The sequence below is a fragment of the Kogia breviceps genome, chromosome 17 (genome assembly GCF_026419965.1).
Source record: "Kogia breviceps isolate mKogBre1 chromosome 17, mKogBre1 haplotype 1, whole genome shotgun sequence".
Classification (NCBI taxonomy): domain Eukaryota; kingdom Metazoa; phylum Chordata; class Mammalia; order Artiodactyla; family Physeteridae; genus Kogia; species Kogia breviceps.
The window spans coordinates 38,760,762-38,786,512 of record NC_081326.1 but is presented as its reverse complement, the minus strand read 5'-3'; the positions used below and the strand labels follow the sequence as shown (position 1 = coordinate 38,786,512).

The 25,751-nt window shown below is 39.0% G+C and overlaps 2 protein-coding genes across 5 annotated transcripts in view; one reads left to right on the top strand and one right to left on the bottom strand.

Moving 5' to 3' along the window:
• The first annotated feature begins 1,060 nt into the window (after positions 1-1,060).
• Positions 1,061-15,579, top strand: CCNE2 (cyclin E2). 4 transcript variants are annotated; one of them, XM_067017935.1, is made up of 12 exons: positions 1,061-1,304; positions 2,488-2,527; positions 2,624-2,720; positions 2,820-2,876; positions 3,815-3,966; positions 5,229-5,364; positions 7,578-7,724; positions 8,997-9,092; positions 10,499-10,633; positions 12,373-12,484; positions 13,460-13,617; positions 14,034-15,554. In XM_067017935.1, exons 2-12 carry the CDS (start codon positions 2,514-2,516, stop codon positions 14,145-14,147), a joined length of 1,218 nt encoding a protein of 405 aa, XP_066874036.1. In that variant the 5' UTR covers positions 1,061-1,304; positions 2,488-2,513; the 3' UTR covers positions 14,148-15,554. The 4 variants fall into 4 exon arrangements, with proteins under 4 accessions (XP_066874036.1, XP_066874037.1, XP_058898879.1 ...); XM_067017936.1 differs by having other exon boundaries at positions 1,062-1,315; positions 14,034-15,546; XM_059042896.2 differs by lacking the exon at positions 1,061-1,304 and adding an exon at positions 1,491-1,548 and having other exon boundaries at positions 14,034-15,579.
• The window catches only part of INTS8 (integrator complex subunit 8), a 49,373-nt gene continuing 39,087 nt past the window's right edge, over positions 15,466-25,751 (bottom strand). Inside the window, exons 21-27 of the mRNA XM_059042864.2 lie at positions 24,329-24,447; positions 22,837-22,940; positions 21,772-21,822; positions 20,120-20,193; positions 19,975-20,039; positions 19,770-19,813; positions 15,466-15,669 (exon numbers count right to left, since the gene is read on the bottom strand). Of these exons, the coding sequence (XP_058898847.1) occupies positions 15,553-15,669; positions 19,770-19,813; positions 19,975-20,039; positions 20,120-20,193; positions 21,772-21,822; positions 22,837-22,940; positions 24,329-24,447 (574 nt within the window). The 3' untranslated portion in view covers positions 15,466-15,552. The remainder of the gene's footprint in view (positions 15,670-19,769; positions 19,814-19,974; positions 20,040-20,119; positions 20,194-21,771; positions 21,823-22,836; positions 22,941-24,328; positions 24,448-25,751) is intronic.

Genomic DNA, 25,751 nt, shown 5'->3' with positions numbered 1-25,751 from the left:
GACCCCGGGACGGTCCCCGCCGCCGCCTCCTGGTGCATCTCGGGAAGGGCTCCCGCCTGGGCCGCAACGCCGGGTCGGCGCAGGCGGCCCCGTCTCCCTGGCCTCTCCCAGCAGCTCACTCGAGTCAGGGCAGAGTGACTAACACGGCCTGCCCGCTTCCGGCCCGAGCTGCCGCGGGTTCAAGGAAGCTTTCGCAAGGCTCCTCCGCCCCGGGGGTCTTTGTTCCCACCGGCGTCTCCCAGCCCCACTGCTCCCGCCGCACACCCAGTTTGCGGAGTATCAACGGCATGCAGATGTTCAACCTTGGTGCGCACTGGAGCGGGGCGTTAGTAGAGGCAGCGAGGGAACCCAAATTTTGGATACGGGGGAAGAGGAGGGAAACGCGTCGGATCGCCTCCTCCCATTACAGCTCGGAGGCGGTCGGCTCCCTCCCGCGCTGACGGCTCGCGCGGGCTCTGCAGGGCGCGCTGGCGGCGGCGGGGCGGGATCCGAGCCTGCACGTGGTGGAACCGTTCTCCCCGCCCGGCGTGACCTCCGGAGAGCCACTGTTCTCTTGCGGAAGGGGCAATGCCACCCTCGGCCCCGCTCCGGAGAGGTGTTTACCCTTGGGGGCCCCAGAATTGGAGGTTGAGAGGAGAGAGGGAGCGCGCGGCTTCGGCGCGAGCGTTTCCTGCGCTGGACTACTGAGTGGGAAGCCGCTAGGCAGTGGCAGGGCGGCAGGGTGCGGATGACCCACCCACGGGGAGGGTAACCGGCTCGGCGGAGAAGAGAGCGGGAAAACAGGGGTTGATACGTACCTCGGTCGGCGGGCTGGAGCAAAGTGCACGACAGACATCCCTGAGCATGGCTACAGCCGGCCGCCGGTGGTCTCAGGGGACTGGGTGCCGCGCGGGAACACACGTGGCCAGCAGCGCGCCCGGCTGTGTTTACGTTCTGCAGCCGCTCCACGTTGTGCAGCAATCCTCGCCTCCCATTGGCCAGCTAGCCAGCCAACGCTGCGCTCCTCCCGCAGGGGCGGGCCCTGCTGGTCCCCGAGTCTCTTCGGAAAACCCGGGTTCTTGGAGGCCTAGGCGGGACAGCCAGGGTGCGCCACGGGATGTCCACTTCCTAGCCACGCTATGCCCGCCCGAGCCGCCTCCACCTGGCCGTACGCCGGGGCCAGGCCGCGACCTGACACCCTCGGCGTCCGAGAGTTGAGAGAGGGTGGGGACAGAAACGTACTGGCGGGAGATGAAGCCGAGCGGCGGGGAGCCGGGCTGAGGAAGAGGAGCCTCTTGAGAGACTCCCTCCCGCCGCACAGGCAGGTGAAGTTCAGGTGACCGTGGACCGAGGGCTTAGGCGAGCCGGCTCTGCGGCTCCTCGAGGCGGGCGGGCGCGGACTCACGGCAGGGCGCGCCGCGCGGGCCTGCGGACGGGCGCGCGGGGGAGGGGAGCGCACTGTCCGGAGGTGTCAGTCTGAGGCGCATGCGTGCGGGGCGGGCCCGGCCCGGCCTATATATTGGGTTGGCGCCGGCGCCAGCTGAGAGCCGAGCAGTAGCGGGTCTGGCGGTGAGGAGGTGCTTGGGCGTAGGGCGGGATGCGGGAGGAGAGAAAGCCCCCCCCTCTGGGCCGATCCATCCCGCGGGCGGGAGCCTGGGGGAGGAAAAGTGGGAGGGCTGAGAACTAGGCATCTGGGGGCGATGGGTCCCCGCGTTCCGTCCCTGTCAGGACCCTTGGCAGGGGGCCTGGGGGGAGGCGGTGGATGGAGGGCTGCCCCTAAGTGGGAGGCCACAGAAAAGCCCCTCATTCTAGGGGCTTCTCTCTGCCATCCCCATTTGGGGAGCTATCCCGCAGGAGAGAGGATGGGGGTCTGGGTCTCCTTCACGGGGAGAAAAGTTCCCCCACAAGCCCCGCTTCCCCCTTTATTAATTGAACTCCCTTTCCTTCACTCCCATCCCCCATCTGTAGTCGGGGTCCCGGTGCTCCTCCAAGCGACGGGCAGGGTCCGATGGGGCTGGGAAGGAGGGAAAGGAGCCTGAAGGACGTGACACAAGTTCCCTCCGCCCCCTGCTTCCCCGCCACCGCCGCTCTCCAAATTGGCGCGGAACCGGCTTCTCCACAGTGTTTCGCCTTCACAACCCCCTCTCCCCGCGGCTCGGGCAGGATGGGAGGGGGGAAGTAGGGGCGCTGCCCAAGCCCCACTCGGGCTGTCCGGGGGAGAGACTGTAGGACGCAGAAGAGACCCATCTGCCTCCCTGCGCTTTCCGGGCGCTGAGGGTGGTTTGCAAATTTCTGAAGACGCTCTCATCCGGGCTGCACATTTCGTTGAGGAAATGCAGGCATGTGTCCAAAAGCATGAGTCCGAAATCATGCACTAATATACTGCAGAAATCATCGTGGTAAGACGGCTCAGGTCATCTCCTGAGGGACTTAGTTATAACCTCTGAATGGCACTTCGAGAGTATGGATGGCAATGTATTTGACTCTGGTTTTTCCTCTCCCCTCCAGAGGTTTCATACACCTGAAAGAAGAGAATGTCAAGACGCAGGTAACGTTACTTGTCGTGGAGATATGTTTCAGAGTTGGCTGCTGCCTTTGAAATGCGTCACTTACTAATTAAACTTCCTTTTTAAAAACTCTGTAGTAGCCGTTTACAAGCTAAACAGCAGCCCCAGTCCAGTCAGACGGATTCCCCGCAAGAAACCCAGATAATTCAGGCCAAGAAGAGAAAAACGGCCCAGGTGAGTTAAAGGGGGGGGGGGGGGCGGGGAGAGAGAGAGGAGAAAGAGAAAATTCCTTGCAGGGACCTTAGTTTAACAATGGCCTTTTCTATTTTCCAGGATGTCAAAAAAAGAAAAGAGGAGAAGGTCGTCAAGAAACATCAGTATGAGATTAGGGTAATGCAGAACTGTGCTAGGTTTGGGGAAAACAAATGCAGGACAAAAAAGAATAGAATTGTGTTATTGCTTTGTGATAGGAAGGTTCCTCTGACACTTTTAATGCCCCTCGAGGTCAGCAGGAAGGCGCTTGTCTTTGGGTGGTTTTTATGTCCCTGAATCCTACTACAGCTACAGAGTAAGCCTTGACGCAGCTGGTTCCTCTTTGTAAATCCCTCCCTCTAGGAGCTGCCTGGTGCACCGGGGCCCGCCTAATCTGTCCAATGGACTGCTCTTTGTTCCCTCTCTGACTATAGTGGAGAGTCCTGATGGTTGCTCCTAGGGCATAAATAGGATGTGAGGTCACTGACAGACTGGCACCCAGCCCTTTGCTACCTATTCTTCCTATGTGTTGTACAGAAGACACTTTAGAAACAGTGGTTCTCTTTGAAACCAGCATTGACTGGCGAAAGGGTCCTTTAAGTATTTAAGTAATTGTTTCCACTTTTAAGGTCTTGTCTTCCCGTATTTGAAAGTAGTGGAACAGGCCTTAACGAGTCGGGGGTGGGGGTAGCTGTCTATAAAACATGGTGCCCTGGCCACTATTGCTAAATATAAAGGGAAAATTTTTATAATCTTGAAAGTGATTAATATTTGACTACACACGTGTTTTGTTGTTGTTTCTCCTCTCCCTCAGTACCTAACGTCTTGTATTTCCAGAATTGTATTTTGTTTAAAACATCCTACCTGTTACTCTTTATGAAGATTGAAATGAGCTATATGGCTTATTTATAAAATATGTATGTCAGCTTAAATTAGTCAGCAGTGTTAGCTAACGATGGTGTTTGGGGGAAAATGTAGACTGTTTAGAAGTATTAGCTTTCATTTATAAAAGATCCAAGACAAAAGCTGGTTTCCTATTTCACAAAGATATTCTTTTTATTTTTTTAAAATGACAGAATTGTTGGCCACCTGTATTATCTGGGGGGATCAGTCCTTGCATTATCATTGAAACACCCCACAAAGAAATAGGAACAAGCGACTTCTCCAGATTTACAAATTACAGATTTAAAAATCTTTTCATTAATCCTTCACCTTTGCCTGATTTAAGGTAAGAAAAATTTCAGTAATTTAATGTCAAAGATTAAAATTTACTGATGTAATATATGGTGCTATTTTGAGTTATTTTTTGCCTTCATTATAAGATAGAAAAACTTGTAGAAAAACTGCTTTTTTTTTACTAGTCTTTAAGCATAATTATTTTATCTGACAGTAATGCTATTTGCAAATGACATGGGTATATAAAACATTGATTCTATAACATTATTTTCACTTGCTTGCTGAAGACTGTAAGCCTTATCAGAAGAACTCAATCACCTTTTTATTTATTTATTTATTTATTTATTTTTGGCTGCGTTGGGTCTTCATTGCTGTGCACGCTCTTTCTCTAGTTGTGGTGAGCAGGGGCTACTCTTCATTGCTGTGCATGGGCTTCTCATTGCGGTGGCTTCTCTTTGCTGCGGAGCATGGGCTCTAGGGCACACAGGCTCAGTAGTTGTGGCGCACAGGCTCTAGAGCACAGGCTCAGTAATTGTGGCGCACAGGCTTAGTTGCTCCGCGGCATGTGGGATCTTCCCAGACCAAGGCTCGAACCTGTATCCCCTGCATTGGCAGGTGGATTCTTAACCACTGCGCCACCAGAGAAACCCTGAATCACCTTTTTAATGGAGTTTAAATAATTTATCTAAGTTGTTAACATGGAAGTATTTTGACATGTACAGCATTTTCATTTGATAGATCAGCTATTTTTATTTCTTACCAAGCCTACTTATTAAGGTCTATACTTTTTCCAGACTAAGAGGTACAACTTATATAAAATGTGTAGTATAATCATTTGTATTTGGCTTTAATTAGCAAATTAATGGACTCATACATTTAAACTCACCAGTCTTCCTCTTCTCCATACTGTCCCACCTTAACCCCACTGTAATGTAGTGATAATCTATTTGGAGGTGGTTGAGACTGTCTCTGCTGGGATTATATGCTTTAAATATTTACTTTTTTAGTGTTGCTCTTGAGAAAACATGGTTATCTGAAACAGGTGCCTTTGTAAATTATAAATAGATGGGGACTAGAAAGCACTCTTGAAATCTGTCCATTTAGATTCTCATAGTCCAAGTTCTTGCTGTATAATTTCACGCTAAGGAAATGGTTTCTAAAAGTAGCAATTTTCCCTGATTTACTTTAAGAGGTTGTCCTTTCAAATTCTAATTCAAAGTTGGATTTCAGTGTTTGAAAGTTGAGTTTACTCTATGTGAAACAGGTAGATTGTATATTATGTAGGTCACACAATAATTTTGCCCCTTTCCATAGCTGGGGATGTTCACAGGATGTTTGGCTAAACATGTTAAAAAAAGAGACCAGATATGTTCATGACAAACATTTTGAAGTTCTGCATTCTGAATTGGAACCACAGATGAGGTCAATACTTCTAGACTGGCTTTTAGAGGTATGTTCCAGCAATACAAATTTCCTTTTTTGTCTGTATGATGGAAAAATATGTAGACATAAATATGCTTTCCATGTGCCTTCATGGTATATTACCTATTGCCAGGAGCCATTCTAGGGGGCTACTCACTGTAGTTGAGGATACCAAAATGGAAAATGACTCTGCTTGATAAGAGTAAAATCATGAGGACACAGCCACTAGGTCCCATACAACCCAAACCCAATTCAGAAATTGTGGTATCTGAGTATCGCTGTGTACTAGGCACTGCCTGGTGCCAAGGATACTCAAGATGAACAGAATTTGACAAGGTTTTGAATTCTGCTATGCAATGTAAAGAACCAGGACTAGGCTTCAGGACCCTCAGAAGTCCTTTTCTTCATCACCAAAATCAAATTATGATTTGGAATCCTAATTTCTATATCCTAAGTGATAAGGAGGCTTTGAATATCCAGTAGCCCTAAGCCCTCGAGGCTCCATGTAGCTTGCTTTTGTTATATCCCTCTATTCCTTTCAGAAATGAGCTGTACCATTAATCTAATGGAATAATAGTGATCCAGAAGTCCCTAAATATCTGTGCCCTAAATATCTGTGCCCCCTCTTGTTTAGGCCCATTCCCTTTCACTGGATAATAATTCTGAAAGAATCTCTAAAATTATTGAAACGATTACTTATATTGATAACAAACTAATTTTCCCCCAACCCTTGGATATTTGCTCTGTAGTTTCCCTGTCTTTATATAGATAGAGACAATGAACTCTAAGGGGGAACTACCACAGGCTTTTTGGTGGAGAAACACATGGCAGAATAGATCTCAGAAGCTATCAGAAAAGTTCGGTAAGACTGCAAAATGTTGTCCTTTTGAGTCAGGTCACCTTATTCCTTATTCTGACTAGAAGGGAAGATTATGTTTCAATCATGTGTGTACAAGAATGTAGTTGGATTTTGACTTTTCTGAATGTCTAATGATCATAGGTGCAACTTAAGCACAGTTATGTTGATGTTATTTTATTTTGCCTTTTTATGTTACATTGATTTTTTTCAGTGGTTGTCTATCAAATTTATCCCTATTTTTCCTTAAATATATGATTATATATATAAAACCAAATATAATAAATTAAATCCAGCAGAGCATTAAACTCTACTTTGTCTTAGTATTTCTTTCAATCTACGAATGCAAAAATGGTCCAACATTTGAAAATCTATTAATAGCTTAAGGGAGAAAAATCATAAAGTTATATGTCATAGATATAAAAGATATTTTTTGAAATTCAGTATACATTCCTGATTTTTAAATATGCGATAAACTAGGGATGGATTTCCTTAACACATTAAGTGTTTATTAGAAACTCATGTATGTCTGTCCCTCTGTTTCCTCCCTACTTCATGAAGTTATTTTGAGAATTAAAAGCTTTCCCTATATTATGTGTGGAAATGACAGATACTACTTATTATTAATAACAATAGTGAAACATTAGGGGAATCCCATTATAGTCAGAAATAAAGAATAAGATAAAAATTTTGTCAATCACCATTGTTATTCATTCCATTTTCTTCTATAATTCTTAAATGAGGTAAGAACATTGAAAGGAACAGAGTTGTCATTTTGTAGTTAAATGTATATCTAGAATGATGAAGGGAATCCGTTGGAACTATTAGAGTATAAACTAAGCATAAAAACTTACCCATTTGTCATCAATAAAAATTAGATGACATATATACACTATTGACACTATGAGTAAGATAGATGACTAATGAGAACCTACTGTATAGCCAAGGGAACTCTACTCAGTGCTCTGTGGTGACCTAAATGGGACGAAAATCAAAAAAAAAGGGGATATATGTATACTTAAAGCTGATGCACTTTGCTGTACAGTAGAAACTAACACAACATTGTAAAGCAACTATACTCCGCTAAAAATTAATTTTAAAAAAATTAGAAACTTAACAGGAAAAAAGTACTCATCCATAGTCAGCAAAAGTGTAAATGTATCTGGGAATAAACACAGTAAGTCTATGTGAAAAAAACCTATAAAACTAAGAGGACTGTTAATAGATTTATCCTATTAGCACATGTTAATTTTCCCCCATTTTAGCTTTGGTATCCTAAAAAGCAAGTTGGGCTTCAGAAAGTATTCTGAAATTTGGTATGCTAAGAGGTAACTTTCTAATTTGGAGAAATTAATGGTATAATATTTAAATGGATTCTTCTCTAGGTGTGTGAAGTATACACACTTCATAGGGAAACATTTTATCTTGCGCAAGACTTTTTTGATAGATTTATGTTGACACAAAAGGATATAAATAAAAATATGCTTCAACTCATTGGAATTACCTCATTATTCATTGCTTCCAAACTTGAGGTAAGTTCTCAAAGTTTATCCATAGATATATTTACCGCAAACTTTTTTTGTCTTAACTAATGCATTAATCCCAGAGAATATGTACCACTTTTGATATGTTAATCCTTAGGAAAGATGAGTGCGTTTTTTCCAATACATTTTCTGAACACTATGATTTGGGTGGAAGGATAATTATCATGGCTCCCTTCAAAGTATCTGAGCCTATCTGTCTCTAGTTTGATTCTGGAACTAGTATCTAGGTGAAATGTTCCATGGCTAACTGCCAAAGAAAATGACCAACGCTGTCTCTCTATACCTAGTTATGGCACTTGGATTCAATAAAATGGTCTCTGAAACCTAATTAACCAATCAAATGCAATAAATGCTATGTTAGGTTAGAATAATGGTCTGTATCCAGCCTAGTATTTTTATATCTGATGATGGTGCTAGGATAGAAGGAAACACCTTTGCTGCCTGAGATTTACCTTCACATGATCTCAATCTACTTTTCTTAAATTCAACACATAAGGATATCATTAGTACCTTCATTTGAAATTTTTGAAGCCTGTATTGTTTTGAGGGTAGAAGAGGGACTGTGAATCATTATTAATTTCCTTAAGTATATTTTTCTCCTCTTCCACATTTGTCTTTTCAGCCTTAAGGACTATCCTCAAATTCTGCCAAATTTGATGAATAAGTTTGTATTCAGTATATCCTTACCTGAAATCATACTGTGTGTTTCAAATACCTTCCTAGACTGAAATCTTGATCTTTAGCCTGTTCTCATTTGTGGAAACATCTCTTCTACTCCTCTGATCGTTCTAGTTGTTATTCTCTGAACTGTTAAGACAGACCTGTCATCAACCAAACTGCACAAATTATTGTTTGAATAACCATACTTTTGTACTAGGATAAAGTTAATGTTTTCTATTTCTAGACCTTATTTGTTGAGTATCTTGTTTTATTCTGGTATACTAGGCAATCCTAAAACAAGTTTGGCTTTTTGTTTTAACCAGTCACTGAAATGACTGGTTAAAATAGTCTAATTGTTTATTAACTAAGATTCAAAATCAGTTCTATAAAAATGTTTCAATCAATATAGTTGGCTAATTTAGATACCCAGATATGAAAAATATCTTTAAAGGTAAGGTTGCTTTGGCTATCGTAGAATTATTTTATTAAGATTTATAATAATTTTGTCCTTTAAAAATGAAGCCTAGATTAGTTTATATATAATTCTTGTTTTAATCTCACTCTCAACTGTGCTTGATATTAATGAAATCTATTTTAAAGGAAATCTACGCTCCTAAGCTGCAAGAGTTTGCTTATGTCACTGACGGTGCTTGCAGTGAAGAGGATATCTTAAGGATGGAACTCATTATATTAAAGGTAATAATATATTATTTCTAGTTGCAATTTAATAACTCTAATTTACTAAACTCAAAGACTACAATGTTAAGTGGTCAAAACTGAGAGTTTAGTATTAGGAACCAGTTCTAAGATGGGAGGGGAATTTGCTTAACCTGTAAACTCTATTCTGTATCTTTCAATTTTCCTATGTTGAGAATATTATTTCTTATTTAAAAGTGTTTAACAACACTTTCAAAACTTATAGGTAGTTAGCACAGCATGTGTATGTAAATGAATTCCAACAGTGATTCTCAAATCTTAGTTCTGCTTTTCCACTTCTTCTAGCAGGTAGAGAATGAGAATTATTTCACTGCCTTTTTTCTTTTCTATATGCATGGGAAGGGCTATTAATAGAAGGGTAGAGGAAAGAAGCATTAAGATGTTTAACTGGGCCTTGAATTAGAGATTAAAGGGTGAATGTTAGCTACTAGAAAGTATGTTATGAAATTTGAGCATCCTGGTTTTATAAATAGAACACAAGAAAACACAATGACTTTCATTTACAAGATATCTATAAACTATATACATTATAATATAAATTTGTTATGTTTATAAACATTCAGATTGATAGCTCTGTAAGAATGGGATCTTGTTGCCATGCTGATATTGTTCTTTATAAAAGAAATTTTTTTATTGAAATATACTTGATTTTCAATGTTTTGTTAGTTTTAGGTATACAGCAAAGTGACTATTTTATATATATATATTTTTCAGATTCTTTTCCATTATAGGGTATTATAAGACATTGAATATAGTTCTGATATGTTCTAGTAACAAAGTTATCCAGATTCAGACTTGAAGTATAGTATAAGGAGGATATACAATGGGAAGATGGAATTCTCTGGGTGGTCCTACAGGCATTAAGACTCTCTGTTCTCTCCTAATTATTTTTGACTTCTTATAAATGGTAAAGTCCCAGGGCTTCATGGAGAGATAGATATCATAAATTAGGATTTGTCTTTTTTTTCGCTTTTACATGTTGAACAGAAGCCATTATAGGTCACAGAAGGAAAAAGTGTAGAATCAGTTCTTCGGAGATCTGAATGGAATTAGCTGTGGAATTATTGAATAAAATTAAAAGGGCAGTTTCAATAAAGAATACATTTGGAAGACGAGGGGCTGCAAGAAATGAGAAAAGTAGGAATGAAAAATAGGTCCAAGGAACTTTGTCAATAAAGATAACTAGAGAATAATAAAGGGGTCTGTATCAATAATAGACTAAAACACAAGCAGCTTTAGATTGTGAGGTATCTATAAATAGTTATGAAAATAGGAAGAAATATGCCCAAAGCAAAAAGTTTCTTAAATGACTATTTAAGGAAGTACCTATGTAATGTGGTATATATACCTACCTTTATTAACAGGCATTTTAATTTCATTAACAGGCTTTAAAATGGGAACTTTGTCCTGTAACAGTCATCTCCTGGCTAAATCTCTTCCTCCAAGTTGATGCTCTTAAAGAAGCTCCTAAAGTTCTTCTACCTCAGTATTCTCAGGAAAAGTTCATTCAAATAGCTCAGGTATTGATATTTTTATTGAATATTTGCTAATGTTTTTAATTACAGGTTTTGTTTAGTGTATTTATAGTGTTAAATAGGCTACACAACAAAATGACAGCATACTAAATTAAATTCATTCCTTAATTGACTAGAACAAAACTTCTGATGCATAAAATTCTGTCCGCAGTATTTACATTGCTTGCTGAAAATTCTAGAAAACAAAGTTTTAAAACTTGCATTTAAATATATTATGAGCACTTTTTACTCTTCAGGAGTATGAGGTAGACAGTTAAATACCTCTTTTTGATGTAACATGGGGAAAGGTATTTTTCAGCCAGTTGTTTTAGGTTTTATAATAGTATGAAATTATTCTGTAAAATTATCTTACTCTCTTATATTTGAATACATAGGGAACCTACTTTATGTGTTAAAATTAAAATCACCTAATTTAGTTATAACATTATTTAAAAATTTAAGTTTAAATTAAACTTTCCTAGGCCAGTGTATATAACAAATATTCTAAGAAAGTAATTACAGGAGGAGGGTACCATTCTTTCCTGCCTGCTTCTCATAAGTAGGATCTTAAGGCTGCTGTACCTGCCATATATAAGTGAAGAACACCCAGATTCTTATTCTGTGTAGGATGTGAAAATCTTACACATGGAACTGAAGAAACTGTGGTACTCTGGGTGGGTTTTAAGTAACCTACGTTGAAATTCAACTTGTGTTTTAAATCTAGTAAACTCATTATGAACACTAAAACTGAAGAACCAGTAAATATATTAGAATTGGTTCATTTTGTAGAACTTTCTAATGAAGTCATATTAATTTTTTCCATCAGATTTCCTAGCATCCCAGATTATCCTAGGCAGCTAAACGCTTTTGATAGGGCAAACCTTTGATAAGCTGATAAAGTGTAGAAAGTTTCTAGAGGTATATAATAGTAATAATTCATTTCCAACTCCTCGTGTTTCTGTCTTCTGGACCCATGGTGACAAAAATAAGTTTTATTTCACTGGACAGGTATCACCTCAGGCCTCTGAAATCTAACCTTTTTACACAATTTCACTGATGGTTGTTCAGATCTCTTATTGCCTGGATTGTACTACCTCTTAACTCATCTATTTAGAAACATGTTCCCTTCTTGTGTTTCTGCTTCACCATAGTTTAAGGGATTGTTCTTAAAATGTAATTTCCCTGATTTAAAGTCTTCTAGTAATTTCAATAATCAGTCAGAACTTTAAAGTTCTGACTTCTTAAAGACCCTTTATGATCTAACCTAGGCCATGCCTCTCCAGCAACCCCCTTTTTTTTAAAATGAAGGACAGATATTCCTTATTTCATATTTTTTACCTTATGTGTTCTGAACTACTTGAGTTCCAAAGAAAAGTAATCCTTTCTCATTTGTCTTTGTAAATTCTGTTTCCTGTATCTAGGACGTTCTCTACCTCCCAGTCTTCCTGGCTACCTTGTATTTTAAGACTCATTTAAGCACAAGTCTTCCCTGTCTTCCCCACTCTGGATCAGGTGTACTTCCTAATAGTACACATAATGCTGTATCTTAACAGTCCTTTACTTGTTTATTAACAAGACTGAACTTCCTTCAGGGTGGCAGCTTACTTCTCTTTGGATCCCTGTAGTTTTAGCAATTCTTGGCATATGGTCCACATCATAAGCAATCTAAACTGTTAGCTGCTGCTGTTGAGTAGTGACAGGTAGTACTCGTCCTTCTCCTAAATTCCTATACTTTTTCCTGTTAGCTTTTAGATCTGTGTATTCTTGCCATCGATTCATTAGCGTTCCAGTACAGAATACTCGCTGCTGCTGCCTTGTGCCATTGTACCTCTCTTGAAGTGGTTAAGAAAGCCTCAGGTAAGACAGTATATTTTGTTCTTTTCTTACCCATTCAAATTTTAAAGGGACTATTTTGAACTTAGCATCCTGCTAAACAAGAATTTAAAATTTTAATGGAAAAAAGTTAGCAGTTTAGCGATTATCTTCCCTTCTATTAGAAGTACTTTCTAATCCTCAGTATATATCCACAAACAAAAAATAAGGTCAAATGGAATTTAAATCCATTGGAAGTTAGTCAGTATAATTATAGCTCCACATTAAAGAGTTCTTTGGGTTTTGACAATTTCAATTTCCTATGTAGCAGGTACTGGCTAAGAAGCTCTAAGTCTTTTTCTCCCTCAAAATAGTCACATTATAAACATATTTGAGAGTGATAGTCTGTTTTGACTTGCTAAACTTTTTTTAAAATTTTTTTTAAGCATAGTTGATTTACAACGTTGTGCCAATCTCTGCTGTGCAGCAAAGTGACTCAGTTATACATATAGAGACATGCTTTTTTAATATTCTTTTTCATTATGGTTTGTCACAGGATATTGAATATAGTTCTCTGTGCTATACAGTAGGACCTCGTTGTTTATCCATCCTATATACAGTAGTTTACATCTGCTAATCCCACATAAACTTGTTGATTTTGGTTTATATTATGTGCTTGTTTTGGTTTCCTTTTTTATTTGTGGTTTTTTTTTTTTTTTTTTTTGTGGTACGCGGGCCTCACTGTTGTGGCCTCTCCCGTTGCGGAGCACAGGCTCCGGACGCACAGGCTCAGCGGCCACGGCTCACGGGCCCAGCCACTCCGCGGCATGTGGGATCCTCCCGGACCGGGGCATGAACCCGTGTCCCCTGCATCGGCAGGCGGATTCTCAACCACTGCGCCACCAGGGAAGCCCTACATGAATTTTAAATTAACTATCTTTAAATTTTGAAGCACAAGCAAATAAGTAGGCATATGTTTCTGATGTAACCTTCACATTTTTCTAACTTTTCTTTATCTAGGTTTGGAATGGGACAACATTTCTGAATGTGTAGACTGGATGGTGCCTTTCGTCAGCATAGTAAAAAGTACTAGCCCAGTGAAGCTGAAGGTTTTTAAGAAGATTTCTATGGAAGACAGACACAATATACAGACACATACAAATTATCTGGCTATGCTGGTATGTTTCTTTCTTGTAGTTTTTTGGTCTTACTATTTGGTAAGTCACTGAAACTGATAGTAAGGATACTACGAAATAATATTTCCAGCAGTTATATAAGATGGTAAGGGGTAGAAAGTTCCAGTGGGCACACTGATTTCAAAATGTAGAAAAGCTAATAACTTTGAAGTCAAAGCAAGATTTGTGAAGTGTCTCAAGATTAAGGCCAATAGTCCAGGTAAGAGTTTTTAAAAATACAAGTTGCAGGCAGTTGAACCTCTAAAATGTGACTAATCAGTTGCAAACACATAAAGAGACGATTATATTAGGCCTAAGTAGTCTCAAATTAGTACACAGAAGTCTTGTTTGACTTTGTTTTACCATATCAATGCTGTATCTTAGCTGTTAATCTCTGCATGATTTCTTCACATGTATAGGATGAAGTAAATTATATGAACACCTTCAGAAAGGGGGGACAGTTGTCACCAGTTTGCAGTGGAGGCATTATGACACCACCGAAGAGCACTGAAAAACCACCAGGAAAACACTAAAGTTAACTGAGCAAACAAGTTGGAACTGATGAAGCGCTGCGTAGCATTTCATAGAACTTAACTACTTAAGTTTTACAGGAAAATAGTGCTGTGGCTGTCCTGGCCAATTCAGAAGTTTCACTGGCATTCTTTGATTTAAAAAACCACTTAAAATTGGCACTAAGGAGGAAATTTAATTCCTATGTTCGCTGTTTAAAGAAACAGCAGGACTTGTTTACAAAGATGACTTCATTCCCAACACTGACTGGATAGAAGCCAGCCATGATTCATGACGTAAGAATTTTTTTGATATGGTGTTACTATGTTTATCTTGATAAACTAGGAATTTCATCATTGGAGTTTTTGACTAGATAAGTGCTACCTTAAAGGGTACATTAAGTGATACAGTACGTTGACTCTAGTTTTTAGATTCTCAAAATTTATAATCTCTTAACTAGTGCAATTTGGTTCTTGAAAATAAAATTTAAACTTGTTTACAAAGGTTTAGTTTTGTAATAAGGTGACTAATTTATCTATAGCTGCTGTAGCAAGCTATTATAAAACTTGAATTTTTAAAAATGGTGAACTTTAATCTGTTTGACTATGTTTATTTGCCTTGCGATAACATTTTAAACCAATAAATCTTAGATGAACATGGTGTTTAAACTGTGCTCTAAACAGTGGGAATACCAAAGAAATTATAAACAAGATAAATGCTGTGGCTCCTACATGGGGCTTTGACGTATAAGTTGCTTTATAATAACTTTTTCGTACATCACAATTTGGGCAAAAAACTTAAGTACCCTTTCAAACTATTTATATGAGAAAGTCACTTTATTACTCTAAAAAAAAAATCTTTAGGGTTATCTCAATTTAGTGTGACTAAGGCTTTATTTATGTTTGCAAAACTGCTAAGGTCCTTTTTAAATTCCTGCATTATGAGTTAAGGACAGTGTCAAAGTGATAAAGCTTAACACTCGACCTAAACTTGTATTTTCTTAAGGCAGAAAAGCAGTAAATGTATACGACTCCTAGAAATCTATTTATTTAAAAAATAAACAAAACCTTGACATAAGAACTTGCTGTATATAGCTACTTCTACATAAATATTTTAGTTTTTTAAAAATGAAATTTCAGCCTCAAAAGTGGATTTGATTAGAAAAATTATACTAGATTACTAGTTTATTAGGTTACTGGACATGTGAATCTCTTCTTCCTTTGAAGAAATTATAAATTTAAGCTATTGTTATGGTGTGAAGTCTTCTGTAGAGTTTTTATTTTTAAACTAATATGTTTCAGTATTTTTTCTGAAAAGAAAACGCCACTAAATATGTAAATATGTATTATATAAACTTAATCTTTTAATACTGTTTATTTTTTAGCCCATTGTTTAAAAAATAAAAGTTAAAAAATTTTAACTAACTGCTTAAAAGTAAAGTTTTGCCATTGCTTGAAGAAACTTTTTTTTCCTTCTCTGCGCTGCCAGCTGTAACACTTCTTCTGGGTTGCTTGCGTTCAATTCTGTCTGGCCGATGGCTTTGATCTTCCAAAACAGAAAAGTGATGTTATTAGAGGTCTGGTCAAAAACAAAGTTTTACTAGTATACAAAATATAAAACTACCTACTTGCTAACAATGATAAACTGAACCTCTAATTGTAGATGCTAAGAGGTGTAGAAGAAATTAACATAAAGACTGACTGGAGCCACTCAAGGAAAAGATCAATTACTGAACCATAGTTTGTGGAATTATCTTCAGTAACATTAAATAAATTCATGTAATTTTTTTTTTTTTTTTGCAGTACACGGGCCTCTCACTGTTGCGGCCTCTCCCGTTGTGGAGCCCAGGCTCCAGACGCGCAGGCTCAGCAGCCATGGCTCACAGGCCCAGCCGCTCCGTGGCACGTGGGATCTTCCCAGACCGGGGCACGAACCCGTGTCCCCTGCATCAGCAGGTGGATTCTCAACCACTGCGCCACCAGGGAAGCCCCATGTAAATTTATTTGACTAAAAATACCAGTAAAGGGACTACCCTGGTGGTCCAATGGCTAAGACTCCATGCTCCCAGTGCAGGGGGCCCAGGTGCAATTCCCTGGTCAGGGAACTAGATCCCACATGCCACAAGTAAAGATCCCACATGCTGTACCTAAGACCTGGTGCAGCCAAATAAATAAATAAAATATTTTTTAAAAAACAGTAAATAAACTCTACATGTAATGTGACACATTTTTACAATTAAGGCTCCTACAAAATAACTTGAAATATCAAAATTCATGTTTCAGGGCTTCACTTTTTTAATATGTAAAAAATATCTAGTTTGCTCAGCACTATAATGTATAGTGACCCTTCTCTTTCATGATTAGAAATACTTGAGCCTGATAAAAATCCATAATAGTATTCTGCCATGGAGTGTTTTGTGAGAGCATGTTTTAGGACCTTAAAATTACCTTTTGTTAAAAGACGTTCATATATATATATATATATATATATATATATATATATATATATATATTTTTTTTTTTTTTTTTTTTTTTTTTTAAAACAACAGAGACTATTCTGATAGGTAGCTTGAAGGGAGCTAAGACTATCCAGAAATGATCATCAGTTAGGTTAGCGGGTAGGAGGAATTGCGGATGATGCCATTTCAATATGAAAGAATACATGTGGAAAAACCTAGTAGTGGGGTATAACTAAAGAGTTATTTCAAACAAAGTATCCTGAAGACGACTGGCTATAAAAGTTCAAAGTATAAGACAGAAATTGAAATAGGAGCCAGATATTTGAGAGAAATAACACATCCTAGGTGGGTAGTGGTCAAAACCATGAGTGGATGAGGTTACCTAGGGAGAATGTAGGACAATCAGAAAATACCCAAGGACTAACTTCTGGGGAAAACCAAGTTTAAGGGGTAGACAGGGAAATACCCACACAGAAGAAAAGGCAGAAGAGTCAGGGAGAATAAATGAGTAAAAATGCCAGGGAAGCCAAAGGAATAAAGAATTTCAAGGGCTTCCCTGGTGGCACAGTGGTTGAGAGTCCACCTGCCGATGCAGGTGACACGGGTTCGTGCCCCGGTCCGGGAAGATCCCACATGCCGCGGAGCGGCTGGGCCCGTGAGCCATGGCCGCTGAGCCTGCGCGTCCTGAGCCTGCGCTCTGCAACAGGAGAGGCCACAACACTGAGAGGCCCGCGTACCGTACCGCAAAAAAAAAAGAATTTCAAGAAGGAAGGAGTGTAAACAACAGGATAAAGACTGAAAAGTATTCACTGGCTTTGACATTTGGTGACCCTTGAGAACAGAGTGGGGACAGCAGAAGTCAAATTGTATTGGATCAAAGAGTTTAAAAAACTAGGCAGAGAAGGGATGAGAGAGAGGTGGAGTACAGTCAAGAAATGTTTCTATTAAGGATGAAATCATTTATAGGTGTGGGAGTGGCTGACAATATAGGAGAGGAGATAACTTACTGAAAGGGACACTCACTGAAAGGACAGAATCAAAAGCACAAAAACTTGTCTTCATCAAGGAGTCGCATAAGCTCTTACTGACTAAAAGCGTGGACTTAACAATCAATACAGTTGTCAGTTATTTTGAAGGTGGAAAGCAAGGACCTGAAACAGGCATGTGAAGCTGGCACTCACGGGGCCACAACTCCCAAGACTATAACTTTCACAGGGACGGGGGCTGATCAGTGTTTTTTTCTGGTCTACTCCAAACAGACAAGGAAGTTACTGAAAATGGAAAAGGGAGAGAGGACAGGGGCTTAATCGGGTGAAAGTCTAAAATATTCCCTAAAAGAGAATGTAGACCACTGACCACTGGCAGGTAAACAAAAGAAATGAGCAGCCAGCTAAGGTTGGAGGCCATGGTTTCGTAGTGGCACAAGTTTATACAGTTGTAAGATTTTTTCCAACAGAACTCAGTGGCTCAGGGGAAAAAAAGCATAAATTTTTGAACTGATTCAGAGTTGAGACTTTTCCAGATGAAGCAAAAGACAAAAAAGCAAAGATGCTGAAAATATTAATCAGAGTAGTCCTGACAGTCAACCATAGATAGAAGGGGTTCCCAAATCTGGTTTATAATCAGAACTACCTGGGAAAACTTAAAAATTGGATCCCAGGGTCTCATCTCAGATCAAATGAATCAGTATCTCTGAGAATACACAGGCCAGTATTTTGTACTCAAGGTCAGTAGAGAAGGAATGGAAGTTAGAAAAGGGCTGACAGACTGGGGAAAACTTGGTCATGAACTTGAACATCTCACTGATCATGAGGAACAGGGAGCCTGGAAGTAAGAAAGGGATAGATTACTGGCACAGAGATCTTATGTAGAGCAATTCTGGCAAAAAGGCCTGGCCGTGGGTGGCTGATGAAGAGTAAAGGTGATAATGGAACCTGGAGTGCCAGGGGTATTGGATAAATTGATCACATGTCTTTTGATGCATGTAGAGGAACAGCCAGGTAGTTGTTTAGATGAGCTAGTAAGGAGGTAGGTGTAAGCTTCCAAGGAGAAAGGGCTTAAAAAATGATACAGGTAGAGATAGTCTGGAAATGCCATCAGGGAACTGGGAAATTTTCAGCATTGCCTTCCAGCCCTGGATAAGTTGGAAATGGGAGAATGAGTAGTCTCCAATTAAGTGGAACTGGCACCATATTCCTTTTCCTTTCTCTCTTTTTTTTTTTTTTTTGCGGTACGCGGGCCTCTCACTGTCGTGGCCCCTCCCGTTGCGGAGCACAGGCTCCAGACGCGCAGGCTCAGCGGCCACGGCTCACGGGCTCAGCCGCTCCGCGGCATGTGGGATCTTCCCGGACCGGGGCACGAACCCGTGTCCCTTGCATCGGCAGGCGGACCCTCAACCACTGCGCCACCAGGGAAGCCCTCTCTTTTTTTTTTGAAAGATGCTGTTGTTATTCTGTTTCCTCTAAATAATGGCCATACAATTTAGTACAAGTACAAAGCTTTAAAGGATACTTAATAAACGGCATATACTTTTATTAATGAATGAAAGAGCAAAGAGAAAACATATATAATAATAGTGACACAGCAAGTTAGACTTGTAAAAATGACCATGAATTTGTAATGTTTTGGTTTATAAGTCAAATTTAAATAAATAATTCATCCATCCAGCAACTACTGAGCATCTATTATTTCCCAGGCACCGTTCTAGGTATCAACTGTGACAAAACCAATTCCTGCCCTCATGGGGAAACAGCCAATAAATAAGTAAATATACAATATGTCAGTTGTAGATAAGTGCTATGGAGAAAAGTTTTAAAAGGGAAATGAGAATAAAAGTATTGGAGGGAAAGGGGAAGAGACATTGCTATTTTATAAGATGGTCAGGAAAGGACAATTACTTCTTAAGAGGTGACATTTGAGAAGAGACCTGAGGGAAGTTAAAAGAATGTTCCTGAAAGAAAATTTCACAGGCCATTCAGTAGTGAATGTTCTTGGCATGTTCAAAGAACAGTAGGGATATTGGTATAGGAGAAGTTAGCAAGGGAGAGTCGAATGAATAGCTAGAGGTCAAGTCACATGCGGCCTTGCAGGCCATTGTAAGGACTTTGATGCTGTATGAGACAGGAAATAGTATAGTATTAGGGAAATTAAGCACATCTTTGAAGAATCAAGGCATAAAATAACTTACTGCAATTTGTCTTTTATCTGTTTCTCCTCTTTTGTGATGAAGATCTAAATGAATCAGTTAAGAATAATAAATTTGATACTATTAAATATCACGATAGAGTCTCAACTGTTCTTTGTTTATTTTGAAAATACACAATATTAAGTACTCCTTTAATTTACAGAAATGAAGTGATCTAACATCACACACATATGCTGACGAAGGATACAAGTCAAGTATTCCAAAATGGTAACATCCCATATGTAGTCATAGTAGGAGTCCATAGCATCATGACTGAAAAACAGAACTCAGTTACTTCCTCTTTCTTAAGCAGAAAAATTTCAACTTCATTTTATTTCAAAAACCATTCATACCTGTTTTGTTCCTGCAGTGATTTAAAGGCTGTTTTGTAGTCAATCTCTCTGAGGAACTGACATAAAATTGCCACCTACATAAAAAAGAATTGAAAATGGTTTCATGTAACTAGTATCAACAATGACTACTGGTTTGGGAGGGGTAATTTTTAATGATTCTCATGTCAAGAGTATATTATTTAATTTAAGAGGCCTTGCAGATCAGGCTGAGTGGATCAGCTGATATGTACGGAATCCATCCAATTTTAATTGTAAAAAACCCTTACACAAGTGTCTGTCTGCCCAATATTTTCTTCCCCTGTGACCTACATCATAAATTTTTAGAGCTTTATCTGAATGAGAAGGTGGCAAAAAGCCAGTTTAGAAAACTGAAGGGAATGGAAAACTGCCAAACAAAAGTGTCAAACATTCAAGGACATATAGAACATCCAATTAAACCTTTCACAGCTGGCAAGCACAGAAGCTCATTTTGGCAAAATGTAGGCCAGTCTGCTTAACATTGAAAACAGATCCATTTCAGTCATGTATGTAGGTTATAATGCTGATCTCTTTTTTAAATATTTAAAGATTTTAAAATTGATTATTATTCACATACCATAATGTAAACCCTTTCAGAGTATAAAGTTCAGTGGTTTTTAGAATATTCACAAAATTGTACAACCATCACCACTTTTAAGTCTAAAACACTTCATTACCTGCCCCCGGCAAAAACCAAAAAACTCCATAGCCATTAGTAGTCAGTCTCCAGTCCTCCCCTACCTCTCCGCCCCGCAGTCTCTGGCAACCACTAATCTACATTCTGACTCTATAGATTTGCCTATTCTGGACATTCCAAATGAATGAAATCATACAATACAAAGCCTTCTGTATCTGGCTTTTTTTAACTCAACATAAAATTTCCAGGATTCATCCCTGCTATAGCATATATCAGTACTTCACTCTTTTTATGGCTGAATAATATTCCATTGTGTACACACACACACACACACACACACCCCCCAAATCTTGTTTATCTATTCATCAGCTGATGAACATTTGGGTTGTTTCCACTTTTTGGCTATTATGAATAATGCTGCTATAAACATTTCATGTACAAATTCTTCTGTGGACATATGTTCTCAGTTTTCTTGGTTAGATACCCAGGAGTGAAACTGATGAGTCATATGGTAGGTAATTCAATGTTTAACTTCTTGAGCAAGCAACAAATTGTTTTCCAAAGAGGTTGCCCCATTTTATATTCCTACGAGCAACATGAGGGTTCTAATTTCTCTACATCTTCACCAATACTTGTTACTATCTTTCAGTTACAGTCTCCTTGTGAGTGTGAAGTGATATCTCATTGTGGTACTTACATTTCCCTAATGATTAATGTACATATCTACTTTTAAATATAAGAAAACATACTTGAGAATGCTTTTTCCATTTATAAGGTTCAAAGACCAATGCCTTCTAACTCATACTTTCATTTTAGTTAAAATTCTGTAAACTATTTTTTAAAAATTTAAAGAACATGCAAATTCTTAAATACCATAAATTTAAGCAATTATGATACAGAAAATAAAAGCAATTTCCCAGTCCAATGCCTTATATTTATTATAAACTCTAATATTCTAATATGAAAACAGACCAGCATCATAATATTATAAACTAACCTGTGTGTGGCAATTCAGCAAAGAACAGCACTTTATCATTCGTTTTATTACCTACAAAACAAAATTCTGGTTATTTTCAAAAACTAGTTAATGTCAATTGTAACAAATGTACCACTCTGATGTGGGATGTCAATCGTGAGGTAGGTTGTACATGTATGGGGACAGGAGGTACCTGGAAACTCTGTATTTTTCACTCAATTTTGCTATGAATCTAAAACTGCTCCAAAAAATAGAATTTTTAAGTTAAAAAAATCTAGTTATTAAAAAATTTTAAATCTTATTTCAAAAGCCATTATTGAAATATTTTTAAAATGCCATTTATTAAATTATGATATTGGTGGCCTAAACCAGAAGAAAGGGAAATGTATATTGAGAGAAAATTAACAAAATTTGAGATTTAGGAGGCAGAATCAATATGCCTTGAAGGCTGAATGGATGTTGGTGGAAGGGTTAGTGAAGAAAAGAGGATGACACTCAGGATTTATGCTTGGTCAACTCAAAGGGCTAAATAAAGGTGACTGCTATTTCGGTGGGGTCTTCTGTTTTTGTTTTTGTTTTTGTTTTGGTGTGGGAAGGTCGTCAGGAGGATAGACTGGCAGAGAATGACGCTGAATAAGGGGACTTCCCTGGTGGTCCAGTGGGTGAGACTCCGCGCTCCCAAGGCAGGGGGCCCGGGTTCGATCCCTGGTCAGGGAACTAGATCCCACACGCATGCTGCCAACTAAGAAGGAGTTCGCATGCCGCAACTAAGAGCCCGTATGCTGCAGCGAAGAGCCTGCAAGCCGCAACTAAGACCCGGAACAGCCTAATTAATTAATTAATTAATATTTTTTTAAAAAAGGTGTTGAATCAGTTTTGGACAGGTTGAGCTTGAGGTGTTTGTGGGAAATCAAAGCAGCAATAGCTGTGGGCACTGGAAATATGGAGAGCAATCTGATCTAGAGAAATCAACTTGGGAGTTACCACCACATACATGGAAATGAATAAGCTCATGCTAAAAGAGGCCCAGGAAGAAGAACATTTAAAGACAGACAAGAAGAAAGCAAGCCCACAAAAACAACCTACCTGGTCTGTATAAACATCTGGGGGCACAGCCTTATTAAAGAAATCAGAACACACAGCTCCTGCCTGGAGGTAATAGTGAAGAGCTGCCGAATACTGATTTGTTGCTTGAAATAGAAAACAGAGATAAAGAATTACCTGCTATTAAATACACAGCTGGAAAAATAGGGCCTCTTTTGTGAAGAGTCAGGTATTACTTCATGTTTGACAAAAGCGGATTCGAACCACAGACCTAGGGATAACACTTAGCCAGGCCGACAATGAGAAAAACTGGCTTTATTTTTTCAACCACTTTAAAGTAGTTGTATAATAGAGTCTTTCCTTCTAAAACTGATTAGCCAAATACTTAGCTCAGATTCCTTGTCAAACTTAGTGGTACAGAATTTAGTATTTGGAGGTATTTACTTCCCAAACGACTATACTAGATACAGACCTTATTTTTCTGAGGCAGTTTAGAATCAGAAAATCTATTCTGAATAAAGATATTAAGATCCTGATAATAAATTATTTGCAGGGCTGGGGTAAAACTGAGCATTAAAATTGGCAATATTTATTTCAAAAATAATCCAGGAGGGAGTGGGGTGATGTCGGTGAGGGTACAGATGAAATGAGACTGGCTGTGAGTTAATTACTGTTAAAGCTGGGTGGCAACAAATTATCTATAAAACAAATTATCTATAAAATAAATAAGCTACAAGGATGTATTGTACAACACAAGGAATACAGCCAGTCTTTTGTAGTAACTATCAATGGAATATAACCTTTAAAAACTGTGAACCACTATGTTGTAAACCTGTAACTTATGTAATATTGCACATCAACTATACTTCAATTTAAAAAATGAAAAAAACAAAAATGACTTAAGGCTGCTTGCAATAAGTCACTTAAGAAAAGCTGGGTGGCAGACACAGGAGATACATGGGGATTCATTATAGTATTCTCTCTACTCTTACATTTTGAACATTCTCTTTAAAAAAATCAACTCCTAAAAAAGTGACCCAGAAATGACACCAGTCAGAACTTTAATTTGATCTGTAGAGTAATAGAAATATTAGAAATTCCCTATCAAGTTGGAAAATCTATCACATACAACCAGGGGGAAAAATCAGGAATCTATTTTCAAGAACACAAGTAATTATCAAGAGTGCCTGGACATATTTTAGAACCTTTAAAGAGCAATTTTGTACACTAAACTTTAACCTCTTTCCTTAAAAATGTTTTACCAACGTTTTAGATGACCATTTACTATGAAAAAAAAAAAAAACACACAGAAAAAAAGTAGTCAACATAAAACGAAAAGCATCTGAATAAAAGGCTCAGAAAAATGCATACATATAACAGTTACTTTCAATTTTATCTAGGAAGAAGAGTTAGAGAATGTCAAAAACAAGACTTAAGTTTAATAATGTATTGTAATAACAAGTGTAATAAATTTATTTTCACTTCTAAAACTGCTACGAAAACAAAACACAAAGCAACCATACATCTCACTTACCAAAATAAATGTCTGCCTGAATAATTAGCCAGGAATGATTGTTTGGGTTTATACTGAGAGCATACCGAACTAGCTCTTTCACTGTGATAGCCACGGCTTCAAAGTCCACGGACTGGAGGCTATGTGAAAGACAATAAACATAATCTCTATTTTAAGAATCAACTTCAAATTCCATACACAGAGTTATTAAAAACAAAAAGACTTAGTCAAAATTTAGGTGATCATAAATACAATGCTAAATATTACTAGGAGTAAATATTTTAAAACTATCAAAACAACTAAATCTGAGGAAGTGTGATCAGCTAACTTTTTATAAGGGGCTGAAAACAATCTGATTTTTGTTTCCTTTATTTTCCCAAAATGCCAAAGAAGGCCACTCTAAAGTATCTTTAAATATTCGACAATATAAAGCACAAAAAAAGTCATAGGATAAAACCCTTTCTCCACTTTTTTTTTTTTTTTTTTGGTATGCAGGCCTCTCACTGTTGTGGCCTCTCCCGTTGCGGAGCACAGGCTCCGGACGCGCAGGCTCAGCGGCCACGGCTCACGGGCCCAGCCGCTCCGCGGCATGTGGGATCTTCCCGGACTGGGGCACGAACCCGTGTTCCCTGCATCAGCAGGCGGACTCTCAACCACTGCGCCACCAGGGAAGCCCCCTTTCTCCACTTTTTATGCACAATTTACAGGCAACAAAATTATAAAGAGACAGACTCATAAACATTTTCCAAATGATTTTTAAGTTCTGTTATCTAGAGGAAGCTATAGAAAACAAGGGCTCAAAGACTAACAACACTGCTACATGGCCTTAAATTCACCTTGTGGCTTCTTGTAAGGGTTAACTAACTCCTCTGGATTCGATGTTTCACCAGGTTGGGGCGAGCTGTGGCAAGGGTATCACTGCAGCACATTTGGAAGTAATGAAGAATGCAAAAGGGAGTACGGAAGGGGGCCAGCTGCTCTGAGCCTAGTTAAGCCTGGAACTCCTGAGATGCAGAATTAGGAGGTGGAACTGTGAGGATAAAGCCAAGCCAGCACCCAAGAAACACACTGACAGCCCCTACAGCGAGACCCAGCAGGGCAGAACAAGCTTTGGCTTCAGAAACACACCAAGGTTCAAGTCCTGGCTCTATCATCTAACAAGGTTGGACAAAGTACTCCTCTTGCCCTGAGGGGTTAGATTTTACCATAACTCACCACTGTTCCCAGTACAGTGGGAAAGTATTGTGGTGCCATTAGTAAATACCCAACTGCTGATTTACAACTAATTTATTTACAATTATTTAAATGAGTTACACTGGTTTATGTTTCCTAGAAATTATAAAACGTTAAGTCTAAGAATTCTATCTACATATCAAATAATCAGTTTTAAAATAGTAATACTTAATCCATGCCATCCTCATACTACTCTTGGAGTCAATAAAGA